General features: G+C 39.6%; 1 protein-coding gene across 1 annotated transcript; it reads right to left on the minus strand.

The window, feature by feature from the left end:
• Positions 1-2,295: 2,295 nt before the first annotated feature.
• LOC105392960 lies at positions 2,296-20,165 on the minus strand. Its single transcript, XM_048627490.1, has 14 exons — positions 19,964-20,165; positions 19,506-19,684; positions 18,864-19,024; positions 18,451-18,601; positions 17,927-18,042; positions 17,375-17,554; positions 17,072-17,194; positions 16,520-16,699; positions 5,473-5,693; positions 5,137-5,345; positions 4,455-4,580; positions 3,801-3,949; positions 3,222-3,420; positions 2,296-3,026 (listed from the first exon to the last, which is right to left on the minus strand). The coding sequence occupies exons 1-14, from the start codon at positions 20,043-20,045 to the stop codon at positions 2,982-2,984; spliced, it is 2,121 nt and encodes a 706-aa protein (XP_048483447.1). The 5' UTR covers positions 20,046-20,165; the 3' UTR covers positions 2,296-2,981.
• Between the last annotated feature and the right edge of the window lie 141 nt (positions 20,166-20,306).

Here is a 20,306-nt window from a genome sequence, read left to right on the forward strand (position 1 = left end):
TAATTGAGATCGGTCGGACTTTTTCAGGTGACAATTGCAATGCGTAGGATCGACCCAATGAAATGGAAACTTATTAAATATATTGGCCCGTAAAACAACGGAGTTTCAGCAACAAATATACAGCATCTGGCAAATATTGCCATACAAGTGTGACCCAAATATGACGAGCGGGGTCATTCTGAGATACACATTTCTAATGAGATATTAAATAAATAAGAAGTTTGTTGGTTCTTATTATATCCTATCGGTACTGTTAAAACTTCATTTTAAAATTGATATCATCCATATCAAGAACTATGTATCTATACGGGTACTTATAAATTGATGCTACTTGTAGGTATTACCAGTCTTCAGAATCAGAATACATGAGCTATACTATTTTTTACTCATTTAGTAATCAAACTTACTTCGGTTACAGAATCACCCTGCTGATACTGTAACTTGGCAGGACACGTTGTTTTACTCTCGGAACAAATACGTTGTTGAAATTTGAACACATTTAATAGTAGATTGTTGATGATTGTTGTCGAGCCACTTCATTAGATGTTTACTTACGTATAGTCAGATTGTCAGATTACCCTTAGGGTGTTTTTAATATAGTGCGGATTTAATGAAATTAAAACGGTGCGGTCAAACCTGTTTGGTTTGTGGGTCAAACTCACAAACCGCTTATTGATACCTATCGTTATAAAGCCGACCGTGCTTCTGAAAAGGTGTTGTGTAGCCGAAACCACTCTAAACTGCCTTCATACTTACATGAAATAGGTTTCGTAGATGAATCCAACCTCAAATATAAAGCGTTGATGCATATCTGTCTGGTGGCAGCCATTACGATAGTTGATATGTTGTCATTTGCAATATACTTACTGGGACTTGCGTCTACAATTTCTACATACAGTTATATTTTAAAATAAATAATGTATATTTTTCAATAGCGTTTTAATATTTCTCTTTACAATAATGTTATCTATAAATATACTGAGGGCAAAATCAACAAGCAGCTGTTGTAAGTCGGGAAATTGCTTTTTCTTCAAATGTTTACTTTGCCAATAAAAATATGGTCAAGTCCGAACACAGGCTACTAGATGAGATATTCAATAGAATGTACTACAAATAGTTTTAAATTAAATTAAAATATTGGTGTCTTTGGTGTTGGAATATAATGGGTAGATCTTTTTCATTGTTCTTGAATGTATTTTAAAACCATTGTTCAAAAGTTAGTTAGTTTTGAATCTGTTATCTCGCAATCGATCATACGGGAGTGTTATGGAGTCATGAAAAATGCTTGTTGTATCATATTTCAGTTCTTGTACCTATATCAGAACATAATTATAAAAAAAATATACTTACAGATACCTAGCAGTAAGCTAAAGCAAACTAGGGAACCCCAAAAATAAGCCAAAACGTTTTTCAATATTAACTTACACCTCCTTTTTAATATAGATATACTTTCTGCGGCTAGGAAAGCACAACATAGACCTAAGTTAATATTTGCATTAACAAAACTCGCATCTCCACTGGACTCCGACCTCTTTCTCAAGTTCCTATGTCAACTATCGGATCTAGTGGCTGCAAAAAGGCAAAGTGAAACTAAGAAGGGAGGAATGGACTTTCTACATTTACGTTTATGCTCTCAGTTCAAGTACATTTGTGATGCAGCTTCAAGAGTTGTTATTGCAAGGGCGGAATTTTGCATTCATGTCTGTATAGTTTTTTTTTCTTTCGATGTTGTTAGTGGTGTTTTATACAAAAAATGTTTTCAACCACATAGCGGATATTCTCGGCCATTTGTGTAAATGTTAGTTATAGGCAACTTTAAAAAATTGGGAAAAAACGTTTTATAATTACTTACTTTTCAATATAAATTTTATTTGCCTCGTGACTATTCATTATAGATTAGTTAAGAATAAAAATCTGAGTCCGCCAATTCATTTAATTATACCACTTTTGCAACACCTCGATTGCCCGTGATCAATGAACGCCAGAATGAATACTACGTAGGGGACCTTTAAGGTAAATAAATAAATAAATAAATAAATATGTGGGGACATCTCACACACGGCCATCCGACCCCAAGCTAGGCAGAACCTGTGTTATGGGTGTCGGACAGCTGATATATCTACACAAATACATAGATAGATAGATACTAAATATAAATATCAACACCCAAGACCCGAGTGCAGATATCTGTCTTTAAACAAATATCTGCCCCAGCCGGGAATCGAACCCGGGATCTTCGACATAGCAGTCAGGGCCACTAACCACTACGCCATTCGACCGTACGCGTCCAGGTAAGCGTCCATCTATCGTTATATACCGACGGATATACCGAACTGAAATGGTACGTATGATAGTGTCGCTCTAAAATCCGTAAGTATGAAAGTGACATCGGCAATCCGATTACTAGAGGTCACCTCAGATACGGGATTGGTTCCGAAACAGTGGACGCATTAGTACAAAAGTTCGTGTGATGCGATACCCACGATACCGATAGGTAGCTTACCTTTAGTTTATATTATTTTAGCAATTTTGTCGGTACCAATTTCTTTTCTTATATATAAATATTTTAATCGACATAACGTTCAAACAATTTGATTATGTATTGGCTGACATGCCTTCTTTCCCGTCACGCTGTCAGTCGCTTCGACGAATCTCTTTGTGCTGTCGTATCCATATCCATGTTTGTGTTACAAGTTTCGAAGCTATTATGTATCTATCGCCATTGTTCAGTGAATATTGTGATGTATATTATGTATTATTATACATCATGATACATGGGTTTGTATTTTGTATACTTACAAGCATGTACATTCTGTTCCCGTGTGTGTACAAATAAAAATATTCTATCTATCAATCTACATCTGGAAGAGTGATTTAGTATATGCACGATCATTTAAAATGTACTAATTTAGGTAAGGTGGCTAAAATAAGTATGTACAAACAAATCTTCGTGTCGATATTTTTCAAAGTTAATACCTCAGCTAATTAATAAAATGTGTGCTCTTCACTTTGTAACGCTGTTTAATCTGTAACAAGAAATAATAGTAGGTATTACAATATGATCTACTTTTTCACATAATGTCTACAAGCTTTACGTTCATTTACTGGGAACCTCCCCCCCTCCTCCAGATCCCAAAGATGAAACAGAAAATAAAGAAAAACCTTACCAAAAATATCTTCCAATCCAGAATTATAGAACTATAATAACCACTTCAACTAACCTTGTGCACTAAGACCTCCATGACCAAGATTGCGCCGGAGGCTGCAGCCCCGCACATCAGCACCTGGAAGGCGGGCAGGCAGTCGGCGAGCCCCACGGTAACGACACCCGAGATGCTGGCGGAGTCGCAGCGAGGCTTCTGCACGGACCAGATGCGGCGCACGCGATCCATGAGCCCCGTGTCGCGGAACCAGCGGAGCCTGCAATCAGTGGATGAAGACAACCTATCATGTCCCACTGCTGGGGCACGGGTCTCCTTCCAATCGAAGAAGAGCTTAGGCAGTACGGAATAGTGCACCTCAATCCCAACACAAGTAAGCTTGTGCTGAGAGAGTTTTCGGGTAAGTGGTTAACCCGACTGTCAAATGTTTTTAAGCTGCCCAAAGGCCTCTGACTAGACTTTACGACTGTTAACAGGTCAAATGAATATTATTACTATGTTCAAATTCAGATTTAAATCAAATATATGAGAGTCAGGTACTTATACTCGTGTTCTGGATTTGCTCTAAATCAAATCAAATCAAATATTTTATTGCCATCATACTCTATGTATAGGTACGATACACTATGTAATATTTACCTATTGGAAACCAGCTCTTTAAGCCCTGAGTGCTTCTTTATCGGAATACCGACCGCTTGGAGACGAAACGGGTCCACATAGTTCAGTCCACATTTCTCACTTTCCGTGAACGTCTTGCTTATTATATCGAATCCAGCACTCAGTTCAACCTGGAACAATTAGTATAGAGGTCAAAAAGAAGCTTTTCTGTCAATCGAGGATTCTTCCATGGTGACCTTTCAATGGTAATTTACTAAAAACTCGCATATTATTTTATAAACGATTGTCAAAACAAATCTTTTCTATCAGTAATATTTTCTAAATCCTATAGAGCTAAATTGTTCAGTATTACTTGCTGACGAGACAACCCCTTACGGCTTACTCTACTAACGCCATTGCCAACCCCCTGTACATAAAGGTCTACTCCCACTTCTACCGGCTCACCGATTATACCTACCACTTTTGCAACACCTTATATACCATAAAGGTCAGCTCCCACTTTTGCCAGCTCACCTGATCCTCTTGTGACTGATTATGCCTACCAGTTTTGTAACACCTTCTATACCATAAAGGTCATCTCCCACTTCAGCCAGCTCAAGCTCACCTGACCCTCTTGCGTCTGATTATACCTACCACTTTTACAACCCCTTCTATACCATAAAGGTCACCTCTCACCTGGAACGCGAACTGCCCGGAGCGCAGCCGGGCCACGCCCTCCTCCGCCGTGTAGCTGAAGGCGCGCTCGCCCTGCGCGCGCAGCTTGCGCTCGTACAGCACCTTGGTCGCCGGGTGCGGGTTGTCCTGGGACAGGAGAATAGTCAGAACTTGCCCTAATGGGTGGCAGGAGCCTATGCAGGCAGTTAGGCAGCCTTATGGCGTTATTTGTTGGGAGCTCAATCATGATCATCATGATCTGCTAGTAATCGTCTACTGGACCTGTACCACAATATCCACAATACTCTCTCTTCGGGTTTTTTATCCAGTCTTTCTTATCGAAGGTCGTCAGTCTAGTGGGCTGGGCTTGTACAAAGTGCTTTAAATTCAATTTATCGATTAATTTAAAGCGGCTTTGCATTACTTGGTGGCCAGCTTGCCATCGACAGGCAGCAGGCTACCATGCGAACCAATAATGTATAATTCAAACATCTAAGTGACGATTGCCTTGGTAGAAGCAGCTTAGCTAATGTTCTACTCGGTAAGCTCTATCGCAGGGCACCAACTATAGTGTATTGATGTAATGTATGGTGTAAGTACCTACCAACTACCGTGGTACCAAAAAACTAAAGCATTGTGGTTGCTACTGTGTGATGGTTGTTGGCATAGTAAAATAACCAAATTTTCCTTCCTCCTTTCTTACAATGTAATAAGTCTTCTTGTAGGATGTGTCCTGGACTCCACACGACAGCGGCGACATGGCCAGATCTCTGACAGTCAGGATGGAGTTGCTAGGGCTCTGCAGGAGAGCAACGATCTTGGCAGAATACGATGTGAAGAGAAACAGTGAGGTGATGAATGTGAAGAACATCATCACACGGATTGACTGCAGGTTCGGCGTCATGAAGAAGCCTGAAAATAAAAGCAATTTTTAAAGTAACATAAGTTTAGAATAGTACCTACATAAATTTTATACATATAGAAGTTTACCTAAGATGACATTGTAAGACAATTTGTGATCATTCAAAAAAAAACTAACCCTGCTGACAAACAGCGCCTACAGCAAACGTCAAAGTCTCTCCGGGAGTGATGACTTCCAGACTCGGGTCCAGGCCCATGAGTCGTCTGCTAAAGAGAGACAGGAAAGCAGCTACTAGCAGGAATACTATGAAGCTGGCGATCCACACCCCGCGGGAGAGAGGGAGAAGGAAGATGTTGGCCACTGCCGACTGCGGCGGCTGACGGAAGATGAAGGCTGGCCTGGAAACGTTTATAATGTTAGCTATTATTGTTAAAATTACTATTTTGTTTAAGTTTATGTTAAAATTTAAGAATATCTTAACCAATATGGAATATTTTAACTATAATCGAGTATTATAACTATTATTTTGTAACTGATATTGATATCGATACTTTTTGTATTTTATTCGAACGGCCACACTGAACTGTCAGTTATATTTTTTTTTTAACGAGTAGTGGAAGAGCGATATCAGTATCGGATTTTCATTCTGGCTGTAACAGTTAAGCAGACAACACAACTGTGAAAATAAAGGAACGTAAAGTGAATTTGGATGTTTTACTTTGAGCTTCTTTCAAATTCAGAAGTGGGACAGCAACGCCCAGGTATGTACCTACCTCTATGTTAAGGTTAATTATACGAAATGATAGTGGTTTTAACGGCACATAATCAGAGATACAAATAATTGTAGGTAACCTACCTACAATTTTATTTTATTTTTCTATGGGAGTCATTTTTGTTTCTTTGAGGAAGAAAAATTTCGTTACACGTCAGAATTCTTTATTCAATGTGCAGTTTTAAATAATTACCTATATTTGTTCAGTTGAAGTGATATTTCTAAAATGTTATGACGTTTTAAATCTGTAAATATCTCGGCAATCCTAAGGTGTTTTGGGGAGTTGTTTAGGGGAAGTTGTTTTAGGTATGTTTTTATATGAGGGCAGAGGTATATTTTTGTAAAAAAATAAAATTTTGTTAGTTAAATTAGTGTAATAACTAAACTGTATAAATAAACTTAGATCAGTGATAAGTGATATTTCCTGTCACTCTTTTATTCAGTCTACAAATGTTTTGTCGTGTTTACAATAATCACTGGTTTGCAAAAATCACTAGTTTGTTGTTTATCTCAAAACTGGTTAATCGGTTACATGCCCGTAGCCAGTTATTGTAAATAGTGACGTGAAATAACGCCCATACCTAGTGACGATCGAGGTTATTTTATTACCGTGACACGTGTGTGCCTACACAATTTTAATTGTAATTATTAGCACATGGTTTCAGTCTCCGGTAACGTTCCTTGTACCTCCGAATGAAAATTAAAGGTACTATAATAATATCGAGGATTATAATAATAAATGTTTTTATTTTATGCCGCTAGCCAGGACATGCCGATATTTTCAGGTTATAATGGTTTATCTCTTTCAAATGACGTTGGGTAACAGTTGCTTTATTGTTCTTGAGTGCTTTAAATGATTTTACTAGAATAAATACCACACATAATATAAAGTAATAACCTAGAATTGCTTATATTCCTACAACTACTTGATTTATAATTAGCACATGTTAATACCTATTGCCTCTTCATGTTAACCATTTATTTTATTTATTTATTTTGTACCCTTTCATATTTATGCGATTTCAAAAAGTATTTTAGTTTTACCTTTCAGTCGTTACATGGGTGACTAATGAATGTTAAAACGAAGAATAGTAATCGTTCGTTTATATTTTCAGTTGAGAATGGCGAGTGAAAATGGTGGATTTCAGCAGCTGCTGGACGCCTACGCCGAGGAAGCCCAACCACCGCATCGATCGTCCAAAGACGTCGGACGCCGAGGCCGCAGCAGAGAGCGTTCTTCACGTCGCCGGTCCAGGAGGAGAGAGCGCACCCCGCATGGATTTCGTCGACGGGAGCTGCACACTCCAGAACGATCGCAGGTCAGAACGAACTGTAGTAACCGGGCATCACGAAGTCGCTCCCCAATCTCGCGTCGTGAAGATATGAGCCTAGGACGTAGTCGTTTCAGACGCGATTTGTCTCCTACGCGTGTTAGTGGCACCAAAAGAGAGAGTAGACCGAGGAGTAGAGAGAGGGTAGAAGCTCGTCGATCCCGGCGTAACTCGTATAGATCTCGTAGCCGAAGGTCGAAGTCTAGATCTACTGATAGGCACAGTACTAGAGACTTAATGTCACAGTTGTCAAAATTGTTTAATAAATCTAGTAGTAAGGAAAGTTTTTCGAACACTAACGTTGTACCTGAATTCGATCCTTCGTTAAAAAATCAAAGTATAGACAATTGGTTGACGAAGGTGAACGAATGTGCTGTTTTGTATGGTTGGAGTGAAAGGCAAGTTATACATTATGCAATTCCTAAACTAGTGGGGGTAGCAAAAAAAAGGTACGAGGGTTTGTCAACAGTTTTATTTACATGGCCTGAGTGGCAAACCAAACTTATATCCGCTTTTCCCTCACAAGAAAATTATGGACAGATGCTGTCAGATATGTTGGCTAAGAGAGCTAAGTTTGGTGAGTCACTTGAAGATTACTTCTATGAGAAAGTCGCTTTACTAAATCGATGCGGGATTTCGGGAAAACACGCAGTGGAGTGTATACTCCACGGTATAGATGATAGATCCGTTAGACTAGGGGCTGAAGCGGTGCAGTTTAGTGACCCTGACAAATTACTTGAAAAAGCAGCTGGAAGTAGTTAGTAGAAAGATGTTTGCTTCAGCAGGTTCACTTCGCAGATTGCGGAATTTCTTGCCCACTTCCACCAAAATTGAGCTTTCTCAGTCTTTACTTCTACCTATTTTAGATTATGCCGATTCTTGCTATCCAGATTTAACTGAGGAGCAGTTAAATAAGCTTGAGCGACTCCAAAATTTTTCTATACGGTTTATATTTGGCTTACGCAAATATGACCATGTTTCCGACTTTCGCGCGAAACTCAAGTGGCTCCCTATTCGTCTTCGTCGCAATGCCCACATTCTTTCACTTTTATATTCCATACTCTTTAACCCAACATACCCCGCTTACTTAAAAGAACGCTTTCAGCTTCGTTGTGAATCTCACAACCTGACACTGCGCTCTACCCACAATCTCCGCCTTAATATCCCTCCTAATACCACTAAATTCTTCAGTGCTTCTTACACAGTACGCGCTATCACTTTGTGGAATGATCTTCCTTCAAAAATCCGACAAGCACCAACTCTGGAAACCTTTAAGAGAATGGTGAAGGAACACTACCTTAAATCAACTGTTTAGCTGTTATCAGATCATTAAATATGTATTAAAAATCATGTATGTAGGTATAATATGTATGATATGTATGTGTATGTATATGATGTATGTATGTATATATGTGTTTGTATATATTTATATATGTATTATATTGTATATAATTGTGTATTATAATACATGTAGTAGGCGTATGTACTTGTGTGTATTTTTTATTTATTTTTTGCTTATATTTAGTGTGTAGTTAGATAATAATAACTTAAATTATACTATATTCCTTGAGTAAGTACACTGTACCCCTTTTATATCTCTAGTCCATCCATCCAAAGGTTGTCTGGAAGAGATCGCTATAAGCGATAAGACCGCCTTTTGTACCCTAGTTAAGTGTCTATGTAAAATTGTTAATCATTTCTTGGTGTACAAATAAAGAGTACTCTATCTATCTATCTATCTATCTATTACTAGCTTATTTGCGAAATGTCAAATCTGGTAATAGGAATAATACCATTACGTCAGTAGGCAATAAGAAATACTATCGTGATTCTAAAATGACGTTAAATAAATCATTTGGTAACAATAGTATCAGGTGTTACAATTGTAAGCAAGAAGGGCATCCATTGTCCAAATGTCCAAAGCCCGTCAAAAAGTGTAATAATTGTTCGATAATGGGACATTTGGAGTCTGAATGTTACCGGCCACGAAAAAAGGAAGGTGTTTCAGAGGAAAGTAAGGAAAAGGCCATATTGCTTGTTAAACGGTTAACAAATGAGCCGCAGAATGATTACGTGCAAAAGGTACTTGTGAACGGAATAGAAAGATGTTGTTTAATAGATATGGGAAGCGAATTAACATTAATAAGAAAATCCGATGCAAAGGACATTTTCGGAGGATGGGATTCTTCAGTGGTTTATCCCATGGCTGGTTTTGGTGGAAGTTTAGTAAATTCAATTGGCTCCAATTATGCTGAGCTGTCTATACAAGGAGTAGTTGCTAATGTACTGTGTGTAATTGTGGATGACCATCTTCTAAAGTATCCTTTGCTTGTAGGACAAACGTACACTGATCAGTCTCATGTTGAGATAGTGAGAAATTACCAAGGATTGAAAGTAACGAGCCGCTATGAAATGGTTAGGAATGACACGCGCTTTTTGGAGCTTAAGGTCGCGAAAGATATTTTGCTGACAGTAACGGGACCTAACTTTGTTGATATCACATGCAGTTCTGATTTTAGTGGTAGTATTTATATAAAGGGCAGTCACAGGTCACAACCATCTAAAGAGTATCAGGTACAAGAAGGAGTATATCAAATTGAAAAAGGCTTAGGTTTGATTTGTATCACGCCGTTGGGTCTTGCACCAATACAGTTTAAAAAAAGTGAATTAATTGCCCGAGCAGAAATTGTCTTGGAGTCTCTTGGCGTTTGTGAGATTAACAGAATAGTAAATACATCTTCTTTAGAGCCATTTACTTCGGATCAATTAAACATAGGGAGCGTTTCTAAGGAACACAAGAGTAAACTTCTTGATCTGGTAAATAAATATAGGGACTGTTTTGCAACCTCGCTTGGTGAATTAGGATGTACAAGTATTGAGAAAATGAGCATTGACCTTAGTGACGACCAGCCAGTTGTCTACAGGCCGTACAGGTTGTCGCAAAAGGAACGAGAAGAAGTTCAAAGTATGGTCGATGAATTAAGTAGCAACGGGATAGTTCGCGAGTCAAATTCACCTTTTGCGAGCCCAATTATTTTGGTTAGGAAAAAGACAGGGGATAAACGGCTGTGTGTCGATTACAGAGCATTAAATCGAAAAACAATAAAACAACATTATCCCCTGCCTTGTATGGAGGATCAGATGAATAGATTGTCTGGCTGTAGTTATTATAGCACATTAGACCTAGCAAGTGGGTACTATCAGGTTGAGTTACATGAAGACTCCAAACCAAAGACTGCGTTTGTCACGCCTGATGGCCAATGGGAATTCAATAGAATGCCCTTTGGCCTATCGAACGCTCCAGCAGTGTTCCAACGGACAATAAATAAGGCATTAGGTACATTGAGATTTAGTACAGCCGTGGCTTACATGGATGATGTCTTGGTTCCCTCAAAGACAGTGGAGGAGGGATTGGATAGGCTTGAAATGATATTTAAAAGGTTAAGAGAATTTAGCCTTACGCTTAAACCGAGCAAATGTTATTTCTTTCAAACGTCTGTTGACTTTTTAGGGTTTGATATTTGTTCTGCAGGCATAAGACCTGGTGAAAAAAAAATTCAAGCTGTTCAATCTTTTCCAACACCAAATAGCGTTCATAATGTAAGACAGTTTCTAGGATTGGCAAGCTTTTTCAGGAAGTTTATAAAGGGGTTTGCAGAAATTGCCAAACCTTTAACGGGTTTACTGAAGAAGAATTGTCCGTGGAGTTGGGGAACGCATCAGCAAAAAGCTTTTGACGAGCTTAAGCAAAAGCTTATTACTAGACCAGTATTGGCTTTATATAATCCAAATCTTGAATCGGAATTACACACAGACGCAAGTAAATTGGGAGTGGGGGGTATACTTTTTCAAAAACAGGAATCGGGTGAATTAAAACCAGTAGCCTACTTTAGTCGTCAGACTTCACCAGTTGAGCAACATTTCTCCTCGTATGAATTAGAAACACTAGCCGTAGTGTCTTCATTAATTAAATTTAGGTCCTATTTACTTGGAATGCCCTTTACCATAGTCACAGACTGTAATTCTTTACGGGCTACGTTTACTAAACGTGATATGATTCCGAGAGTTGCACGCTGGTGGAGCCTGATACAAGAGTTCGATTGTAATATAAAATATAACTCTGGTAAATTAATGTGTCACGTAGATGCATTGAGTAGGAATCCACTTGTTGAAGAAAACGTAACTGAAATAGAAATTCCGACGGTATTAAATATAACTAATGATTGGTTAAAAACAGTTCAGTCTGCAGATAGTGAAGTTAATAGGATCAAAACTATATTACAGGATACAAGTAGTAAAAGCATTGCTGATATTCAAGAGAATTATTGCATTAAGAATAATAACGTTTATAGGAAGACGGAAAATGGACCAAGGTGGGTGGTGCCGAAGGGTGTGCGATGGCAGATTTTGAAAGCTTGTCATGATGACATTGGTCACTTTTCGGTGGATAAAACTTTGGATAAAATTAAAGAAATATATATATATATATATATATACAGAGACGTTATGTCCCAGCGTTTGCAGCCTCATCAGTTGGGTTTTGGCGTACCCTTGGGCTGTGAGGCTGCTATACACGCGACGCGGTCTTTCGCGTTTTCCCGCGATGGTTCGGATGACGTGATCATCAAGGTTGACCTCAGGAACGCCTTTAACACGGTTGAGAGGGACATAATTTTGGCGCGGGTTAGAGATCATACCCCAGCGCTGTACCCTTTTCTCCATCAGTGCTATTCGAAACCAAGTAATTTATTCTATGGTGATAGCCTGGTGGAGTCAAGGGTGGGTGTTCAACAGGGCGATCCTTTAGGCCCTTTGATCTTTAGCCTGGCCACCCAAGATGTTGTGGCTCACTTGCGCTCTCCTCTCAACGTGTGGTATCTAGATGATGGTACCTTGGGGGGCAGCCCAGAGGTAGTTTTGGCTGACATTGAGACCCTGAAACAGGGTCTCAGTAACTTGGGACTGTGCTTGAACACACATAAATGCGAGCTGTTTCCATGTTCGGGGCAGCTGCCTAGCGATACCCGCATGCGAGTGGAAGCCGCGGTCCCGGGGGTGAATTTGTTAGTCAAATCGGACTTCACTCTTCTGGGTGCCCCCATCTTTGCTGAGGGTGTTCCTGGGGTCATCCTTTCCAAACTCAGGAATTTGACAGACACTAAGCCCCACCTCAAGCAGCTCTCTGCGCATGTGGCTCTAACCATTTTGCGCAGCTGTTTTTCCATCCCAAGGCTGACATATACTCTTCGTACTGCGCCGGTCTGGCTGTGCGGAGAGGAGTCCTTGAGGTATGACAACATGCTCAGAGAGTTGCTTGAGAGTGTTCTCAACGTGGGGATGTCAGACCTCCAGTGGTCTCAGGCGGCACTACCCATCAGGCATGGGGGTTTGGGCATTCGTCGCCTTCAGGACATCGAGCTGCCGGCTTTTCTGGCCTCGGCGAGCGGGGTGTTGGAGTTAGTCACTCGTATCTTACAAGTCAATGGTGATGACTTTAGCATTCCGTTCGCTGAAGAGGCCTTGAGTCTCTGGCGTGCTCGTTGTCCTGGCTGTGATGATCCCGACTTTCCCGAGCGACAGCGCGCTTGGGATGAGGAGATCTGCCGAGTATCCCTCGATGGCCTCCTAGGGCATAGCTCGGGGGCTGAGCGTGCGCGTCTGCTGGCTGTATCCCGCCCTGAGTCCGGGCTGTGGCTTCACGCTTTGCCATCGCCGCACTTAGGGACTTTGTTAGATGACAATTCCTTGCGTGTGGCGGTGGCACTTCGTCTGGGCTGTGACGTATGTCAGCCGCATCGCTGTGTTTGTGGTGCAAACGTTGACGTGCAGGGGCGCCATGGGCTTCATTGTGTCCGAAGTGCAGGCAGAATCTCACGGCATCACGCAATAAATGATATCGTTCGGAGGGCTCTCATTTCTGCTGACATTCCGGCGGTTCTTGAGCCGCCGGGGTTGAGTCGCAGTGATGGGAGGCGTCCGGACGGTCTCACCTTGATACCGTGGGAGAAAGGTCGGTGCCTGCTCTGGGACGCCACATGCGTCTGCACATTTGCCCCGTCCCACGTGGGGCACACTGCTGGCACGGTGGGTGCGGCTGCCGAGGCGGCTGCACGACAGAAGTGCGTCAAATACGGCCAGTTGATTGCGGGTGGCTATATTTTTGTGCCTCTTGCCATTGAGACCACTGGGGTTTGGGGGGAACAGGGGAGGCGGTTCGTCAGGGAGATTGGGCGACGCTTGAGGAGCCGCGGTTTTGACTACCGCTCTGGGGCGTACCTGGCACAGAGGATCTCCCTTGCCTTGAAATTTGTTAAAAAATATGTACAGTCATGTCTGGAATGTGCGCACAGTAAAACTCCATCAGGGAAAAAGTCTGGTTTCCTACACCCTATCCCTAAAATTACTACACCATTTCACACCCTCCACGCTGACCACCTGGGTCCTTTTAATGAAAGTAAAAGAAAGAACAAGTATTTATTGGTTATTATAGATTCTTTTAGTAAATTCATCGTATTAAAAGCAGTCAAAAATACGAAAGCTCTTACGACCATTCGAATTTTTAAAGAATATTTTGCAACTTTCGGGCGCCCGGTCAGGTTGATTACAGATAGATATTCTTCGTTTACAGGAAAGAGATTAAAAGAATTTCTAGAGGGTATAGGTGTTAAGCACATAATGAACGCGGTTGCCACTCCACGAGCCAATGGGCAAGTGGAGAGGTATAACCGAACTATCCTTGATGCATTGACAGCCATGAACCATGGCCAAGAAGAGCGAATCTGGGACGAAAAGGTGCTTGACGTGCAATGGGGTTTAAATAACACCATAAACAAAGGTATCGGTCGCACTCCTGCTGAAGTATTATTCGGTTTACGGTTAACGAGTATGACAGAAGGAAAAATTAAGGCAGGCATTGAAATTAGTAGCGAAAACAGTAATGAAAGTTTAGAAGAAATTAGAAAAACTGTTAGTGAACATATAGAACGCAATCAAAGCGAACAAAAAAATAGGTTTGACAAAAGTAGGTGCGAAGCACGTAAGTTTCAGTTGGGCGATTTGGTTCGCGTCGAGAGATCACTTTTATGTCCTGGGAAAAGTAGGAAATTGATCTCAAAATGTTTGGGACCCTATAAAATCATTAAAGTTTTAAGTAATGATAGGTATATGGTCGAAGACACAGCAATCACTAGAAATAAAGGAAAAGCTGTATATAGAGGAGTGCATCCAGTTGATAAAGTTCATCCTTGGTTAAATTTTAAAAGGTCGGATGAAAGCGAGGAAAGTGAAAGTGAAAGTGTCAGTGATGATAGCGGAAGCGATATTGAAATTACCAATAAAATTGTAGACAGTACTGATAGTATGGGACAGAATAGAGAGGAAAAGGATGAAGATGAGTGTGTAGAAGACATATGAGTAGGAGTTGTTAAGTGAAGGATCGAATCAAAAATAACATATTTGTTTAGTAATATGGATTAATGTATGAGATTTGTTTGAAAACTAATTAAGGTTGTGCTTAGAAGTAGCAATAATTGCTAAAATAACGATGTAGATCTTGTTGGATGGTTTTGTGCCGTGTTGAAAACATCGCACCTCTGGCCACGCCTTAATGTTAAGATAATATGAGAAATGTTGTGCTACACAATTGTTATACAATAGTATTGGCTTGTTTCAATGGTATGATGAGGACTATTGGTTGTTTATGTAGTAAAGTTGATAGTTTGTTTTCATGGCAGGATAATGGTCATGTTATCTATAATTTTTTGTAGCTGGATAATAATTGGATAATTAAGCAACTGAATCATTATGAGGATTAATTTCTGTGACAGGATAATTGGTCACTGAAAAGTTTAATAGGAGTAATGGCAGGATAATGGCCTCTGGTTGATTTTGTTTTCAGTGACAGGATAAAGGTCACTGAAATAAAGTATCAGTAACTTTCGATGGCAGGATAATAGTCATCAAAAATATGGTTAGATCAATGGCAGGATAATGGCCATTGGTTAATTTTGTTTTTAGTGACAGGATAAAGGTCACGCAAATAAAGTTTTAGTTATTTTTGATGGCAGGATAATGGTCATCGAAAATATGGTTAGTTCAATGGCAGGATAATGGCTGTTGAGTAGTTATTTGAATTTTATTGTATAGTATGAAACTAATGATTATATAATTTTCATATTTTGTGTTTAGCTACCTACTTATTGCAGATTATTAATTTGTTTACTTAAACATTCACGAGGACGTGACTATGAAGTCAGGATGGACGAATCTGTTAGCTATTATTGTTAAAATTACTATTTTGTTTAAGTTTATGTTAAAATTTAAGAATATCTTAACCAATATGGAATATTTTAACTATAATCGAGTATTATAACTATTATTTTGTAACTGATATTGATATCGATACTTTTTGTATTTTATTCGAACGGCCACACTGAACTGTCAGTTATATTTTTTTTTTAACGAGTAGTGGAAGAGCGATATCAGTATCGGATTTTCATTCTGGCTGTAACCGTTAAGCAGACAACACAACTGTGAAAATAAAGGAACGTAAAGTGAATTTGGATGTTTTACTTTGAGCTTCTTTCAATAATTATCACTTGAGTTACTACTTAAATTTCACTTTATTCAGAATTCGTCCTTCGTCCGTTTTACCTTCGATACCTGATCTACCTGGTGTAGGTATACCGCAGGTAGAGTAGTACTAAAGCTAAACCGCTACCTACTTGTGTCTTTAAATAATTAGATCTTTCGAATTCTATTCTTATTATTTTTATTATTTAATATTTATTTATTTTTATTATGTTATAAATACTTTTAAAGTTGAATAATTTAAAAGTATTTATTACATGAGGCCTATGTAGGTTTCGTTCCACGTTTCACCTGTTTTAAATTAGGTGTGTTGCTGTCCTATGGTACCCCAGTGGTACAGAGGGCCTTCACAAGCGTGCGCCACGCCGTTCTGTCCTCAGCAACCGCTCTGGCTTCCGTCCAGCTCAGGCCTTGCGCTCGCAGCTCGCCGTCCACTGTGCGCCGCCATGTGTGCACGGGGCGACCGCGTCTGCGGTGGCCGCCCGGCGGGTTTTAAATTAGGTACGTCTCCATAAAATAAATGTTAACTAACCTAAAGAACTTCAAATCAGCGGACTCTGACACGAAGTGGGTCATTCTCATGCGGTCGCGTCGCAGCAGCATGCTGGTGGCGGCCACCTCGATGCGGCCCTGCTCCAGCAGCCCGATCGCGCTGTTGTGGAACGACCCGTTCACCAGGTCCCCGTAGCTCTGCACTTGGGTGAAGTCGAAGCTATGAGGAAAATATGGTGATAAGGAGAACAATGGTTATATACTTTCCTCGGCCTTTGCTGTCCTACCAGCACGCAGTAAGTACTTGAATTTTTATGGTGAAAGAGAAGAATATTCGTCTAAAACATCAAACAGCCATCCGATAATAAGGGCTTATGACAAATGAAAGTATCTAAACCAATATTATGACTAAGTTTTTTTAAATATGCAGTACCTAAATAGAGTCGATTTTCACTTCTCCGAAGGTTTCCATAGAATACTCGACGAATCTCTAGGTCCCATCATCCACCTCCAAATACCTTTATAACGAGTTAACGAGCGAATATTGAGACTTACAATGATAAAAATGCCAGCAACAGAAAAAAATACCTACCTGATATTTAAATCCTGTGCCAACAGTAAGATGAGAGGGTATGTGACCTTGGGGATGGTGTCGATGCCGTAGAGTAGTACTAAAGCTAAACCGCTACCTACTTGTGTCTTTAAATAATTAGATCTTTCGAATTCTATTCTTATTATTTTTATTATTTAATATTTATTTATTTTTATTATGTTATAAATACTTTTAAAGTTGAATAATTTAAAAGTATTTATTACATGAGGCCTATGTAGGTTTCGTTCCACGTTTCACCTGTTTTAAATTAGGTACGTCTCCATAAAATAAATGTTAACTAACCTAAAGAACTTCAAATCAGCGGACTCTGACACGAAGTGGGTCATTCTCATGCGGTCGCGTCGCAGCAGCATGCTGGTGGCGGCCACCTCGATGCGGCCCTGCTCCAGCAGCCCGATCGCGCTGTTGTGGAACGACCCGTTCACCAGGTCCCCGTAGCTCTGCACTTGGGTGAAGTCGAAGCTATGAGGAAAATATGGTGATAAGGAGAACAATGGTTATATACTTTCCTCGGCCTTTGCTGTCCTACCAGCACGCAGTAAGTACTTGAATTTTTATGGTGAAAGAGAAGAATATTCGTCTAAAACATCAAACAGCCATCCGATAATAAGGGCTTATGACAAATGAAAGTATCTAAACCAATATTATGACTAAGTTTTTTTAAATATGCAGTACCTAAATAGAGTCGATTTTCACTTCTCCGAAGGTTTCCATAGAATACTCGACGAATCTCTAGGTCCCATCATCCACCTCCAAATACCTTTATAACGAGTTAACGAGCGAATATTGAGACTTACAATGATAAAAATGCCAGCAACAGAAAAAAATACCTACCTGATATTTAAATCCTGTGCCAACAGTAAGATGAGAGGGTATGTGACCTTGGGGATGGTGTCGATGCCTTTAGTTGTCAAGTCATCCCAGCCGACGAAGCTGTCTGGTTGGGTCACCTAAAATCATTAATCGTAGGTCTGTAAACTGTAAAATTATAAGGAAAACGGCAATAGACTAATTTATTCAAACGACTAGATGGGACAAGCTGAAATCAAAGTTTGGGTTCAACCAGGAGGACATATAGCTATGCAACCGAGACTAGAGGTGGCCATATAATGTAGTTTTTCAAAACTCTTTTATTATGTATACCAGAGTTTCGTATATGCTTACAGCATATGCTTTAGTTTTGTTGTAGTTAGATTTATCTATTTGGTAAACAAACAGATCTCAAAATCATTTTAAACACTTATGCCAAGTTTTAGCTAGAAAATGTGCTGACCATATACCTACTGCATCCCAAAATATCTTGTACACTTTTGATACTGTACCTGTACTGTACCCAGAGATATATCGTAGGTACTTACAACCAGAGCAGCCTTGACCGTGATGTTATTCAAATTCCTCCTCCGAGTCACAACACTCGGCCTCTGCAGCCAGAACTGAGCCAGCTCTTGCTCACTACTGTTTCTGGAAATATCCAGCTCCGATATTTGAAGAGGCTTGTGAACGGTTACTCTGTAAATTTCACGATATTTATAAAAATATGGTAATTAAGTACCATTACTCGTACAGTAAAAATACTTAACGCCTACGCAAAATAAGTTTTTTAGGGCAAATTTAATGAAGATTGAAGTTATGATTAGTTGATAAATTATGTTTCTATACATAGTAAGCATACTTTCAACATTCAAAACACCAATGTGGGTTGACGAAAGATTTCCAACTTTGACTTTTACAAAACTCAATTAGAAAAGTAAATAAAAATCAGAAAATAAACCTGTAAAAGTCGACGGTAATGTCAGAGGTGAACAGAATCACATCAGCATCGGGCAAAATGGCAATATTCGACATGGAGGCTTCTAGCTCAGTGAGGTTGTATGGCGCGTCGTGCAGCAACAGCCAGGCATTGCGCTGATTAAATGAACGAGTTTCTGAAGCCTGCAAATGTGTTAATTAGTTAATTACTGTATTGGTTAAAAGTGGAAAAGTGTTGTTTACCTTTCGAAGGACCCTGTACACTGACATCGGTCAGTACATAATGTACAGTCAAAGTCGTGACAAACAAAGTTATAATACTTTTTTTACATTATTTTATATACTTCTTTACATAGTATATGGCAGAATATTTATATTTAGTTACTATGGCACTAAAAGAGTTTCTTTTATAAAAATGTGGACCATAAGCTTTACAAAAAACCTTGCAACAGACAGACCCGCAAACACAGGCAACTTAGACCTTCCTCTTTTACAGTTTTCTATTGAAGGAAACTATACTTACATCCTTTTCTCATTTAAATTTTATCACTCTTTGGAAGGAAATGGTTCCTGACACACAGGTTACCCTAGTTTAGGAACCAGGGCTACCCCACCTTCTATGTTTTTTATTACAATGAAGGTATGCTTATTATGTCTTTCAAACCTTACGGATAACCTCATCAGCTCCAGGACAGGCCAGGTCCAACACGTTTCCCTGCAGATGGTCCAGTCCGTCGGGCGACAGCGGGGGCTGGCGGGGGCCGGGGGCCACGCGGGGGAAGGGGCTTACCACCAGCCTGATGCCGGCTACCGAGGCGTTGCGGTACAACTGGGCTAGAGCATCTGAGTGTACGCATATTACTTGTTATTGGGATTGTTACTTACTTAAATATGATATGCTAAAGGAGCGCCTCGATGACTTTTTATCAACTTAGTTTCAAACTTTCACATAATTAGGTACCTATCAATTCAAATTTGTAGATTAAATGAAAAAATACTATTAAATTACATACTTACCTAAATCATTTTTTGTAGCTTATGTTTTTTATGATACCTAATTACTATTTTATAAGCACTTACATAAATTATTATTAATTATCAGTAAGTAATACTGTACTGTACCTTTATCCCAACAGAGAAACGCGGTAACATAAATTATGTTTTTAGACGCAAAATAAGACAAAAGAAAGTTAATCAAATCCATCTCACTGTCTTTCTGTCACTCCAAGGAGTCAAATAAAGATCATTAAACCGTACCCACTCATTTTATACCATTATGTTTATTTTTCGAACGATATTCTTAGGAATAAAAGCCTTATGATGTTAGTTTACCAAGCTCCTTTATTGAAGAAGATTTAACTAATAAAGGTTTATTAGAAAAAGTTGTGGACACTTGATTAACCATAATCGTATGTTTCCGTCGTACCGTAACCGTACGTTACCGTCCACCTTTCGGCAACGAACG

Source organism: Plutella xylostella, chromosome 18 (assembly GCF_932276165.1).
Source record: "Plutella xylostella chromosome 18, ilPluXylo3.1, whole genome shotgun sequence".
In the NCBI taxonomy this organism is placed as follows: domain Eukaryota; kingdom Metazoa; phylum Arthropoda; class Insecta; order Lepidoptera; family Plutellidae; genus Plutella; species Plutella xylostella.

Bases quoted from the DNA above. Each gene is read 5' to 3' on its own strand.
- LOC105392960 (XM_048627490.1), bottom strand. From the start codon at position 20,045: ATGGATTTGATTAACTTTCTTTTGTCTTATTTTGCGTCTAAAAACATA. The intron at 17,195-17,374 runs GTTAGTTAACAT...AGAATTCGAAAG, and splicing joins GCTGATTTGAAGTTCTTTAG to ATCTAATTATTTAAAGACAC. The intron at 3,950-4,454 runs GTGAGAGGTGAC...TAATTGTTCCAG, and splicing joins CCGGGCAGTTCGCGTTCCAG to GTTGAACTGAGTGCTGGATT.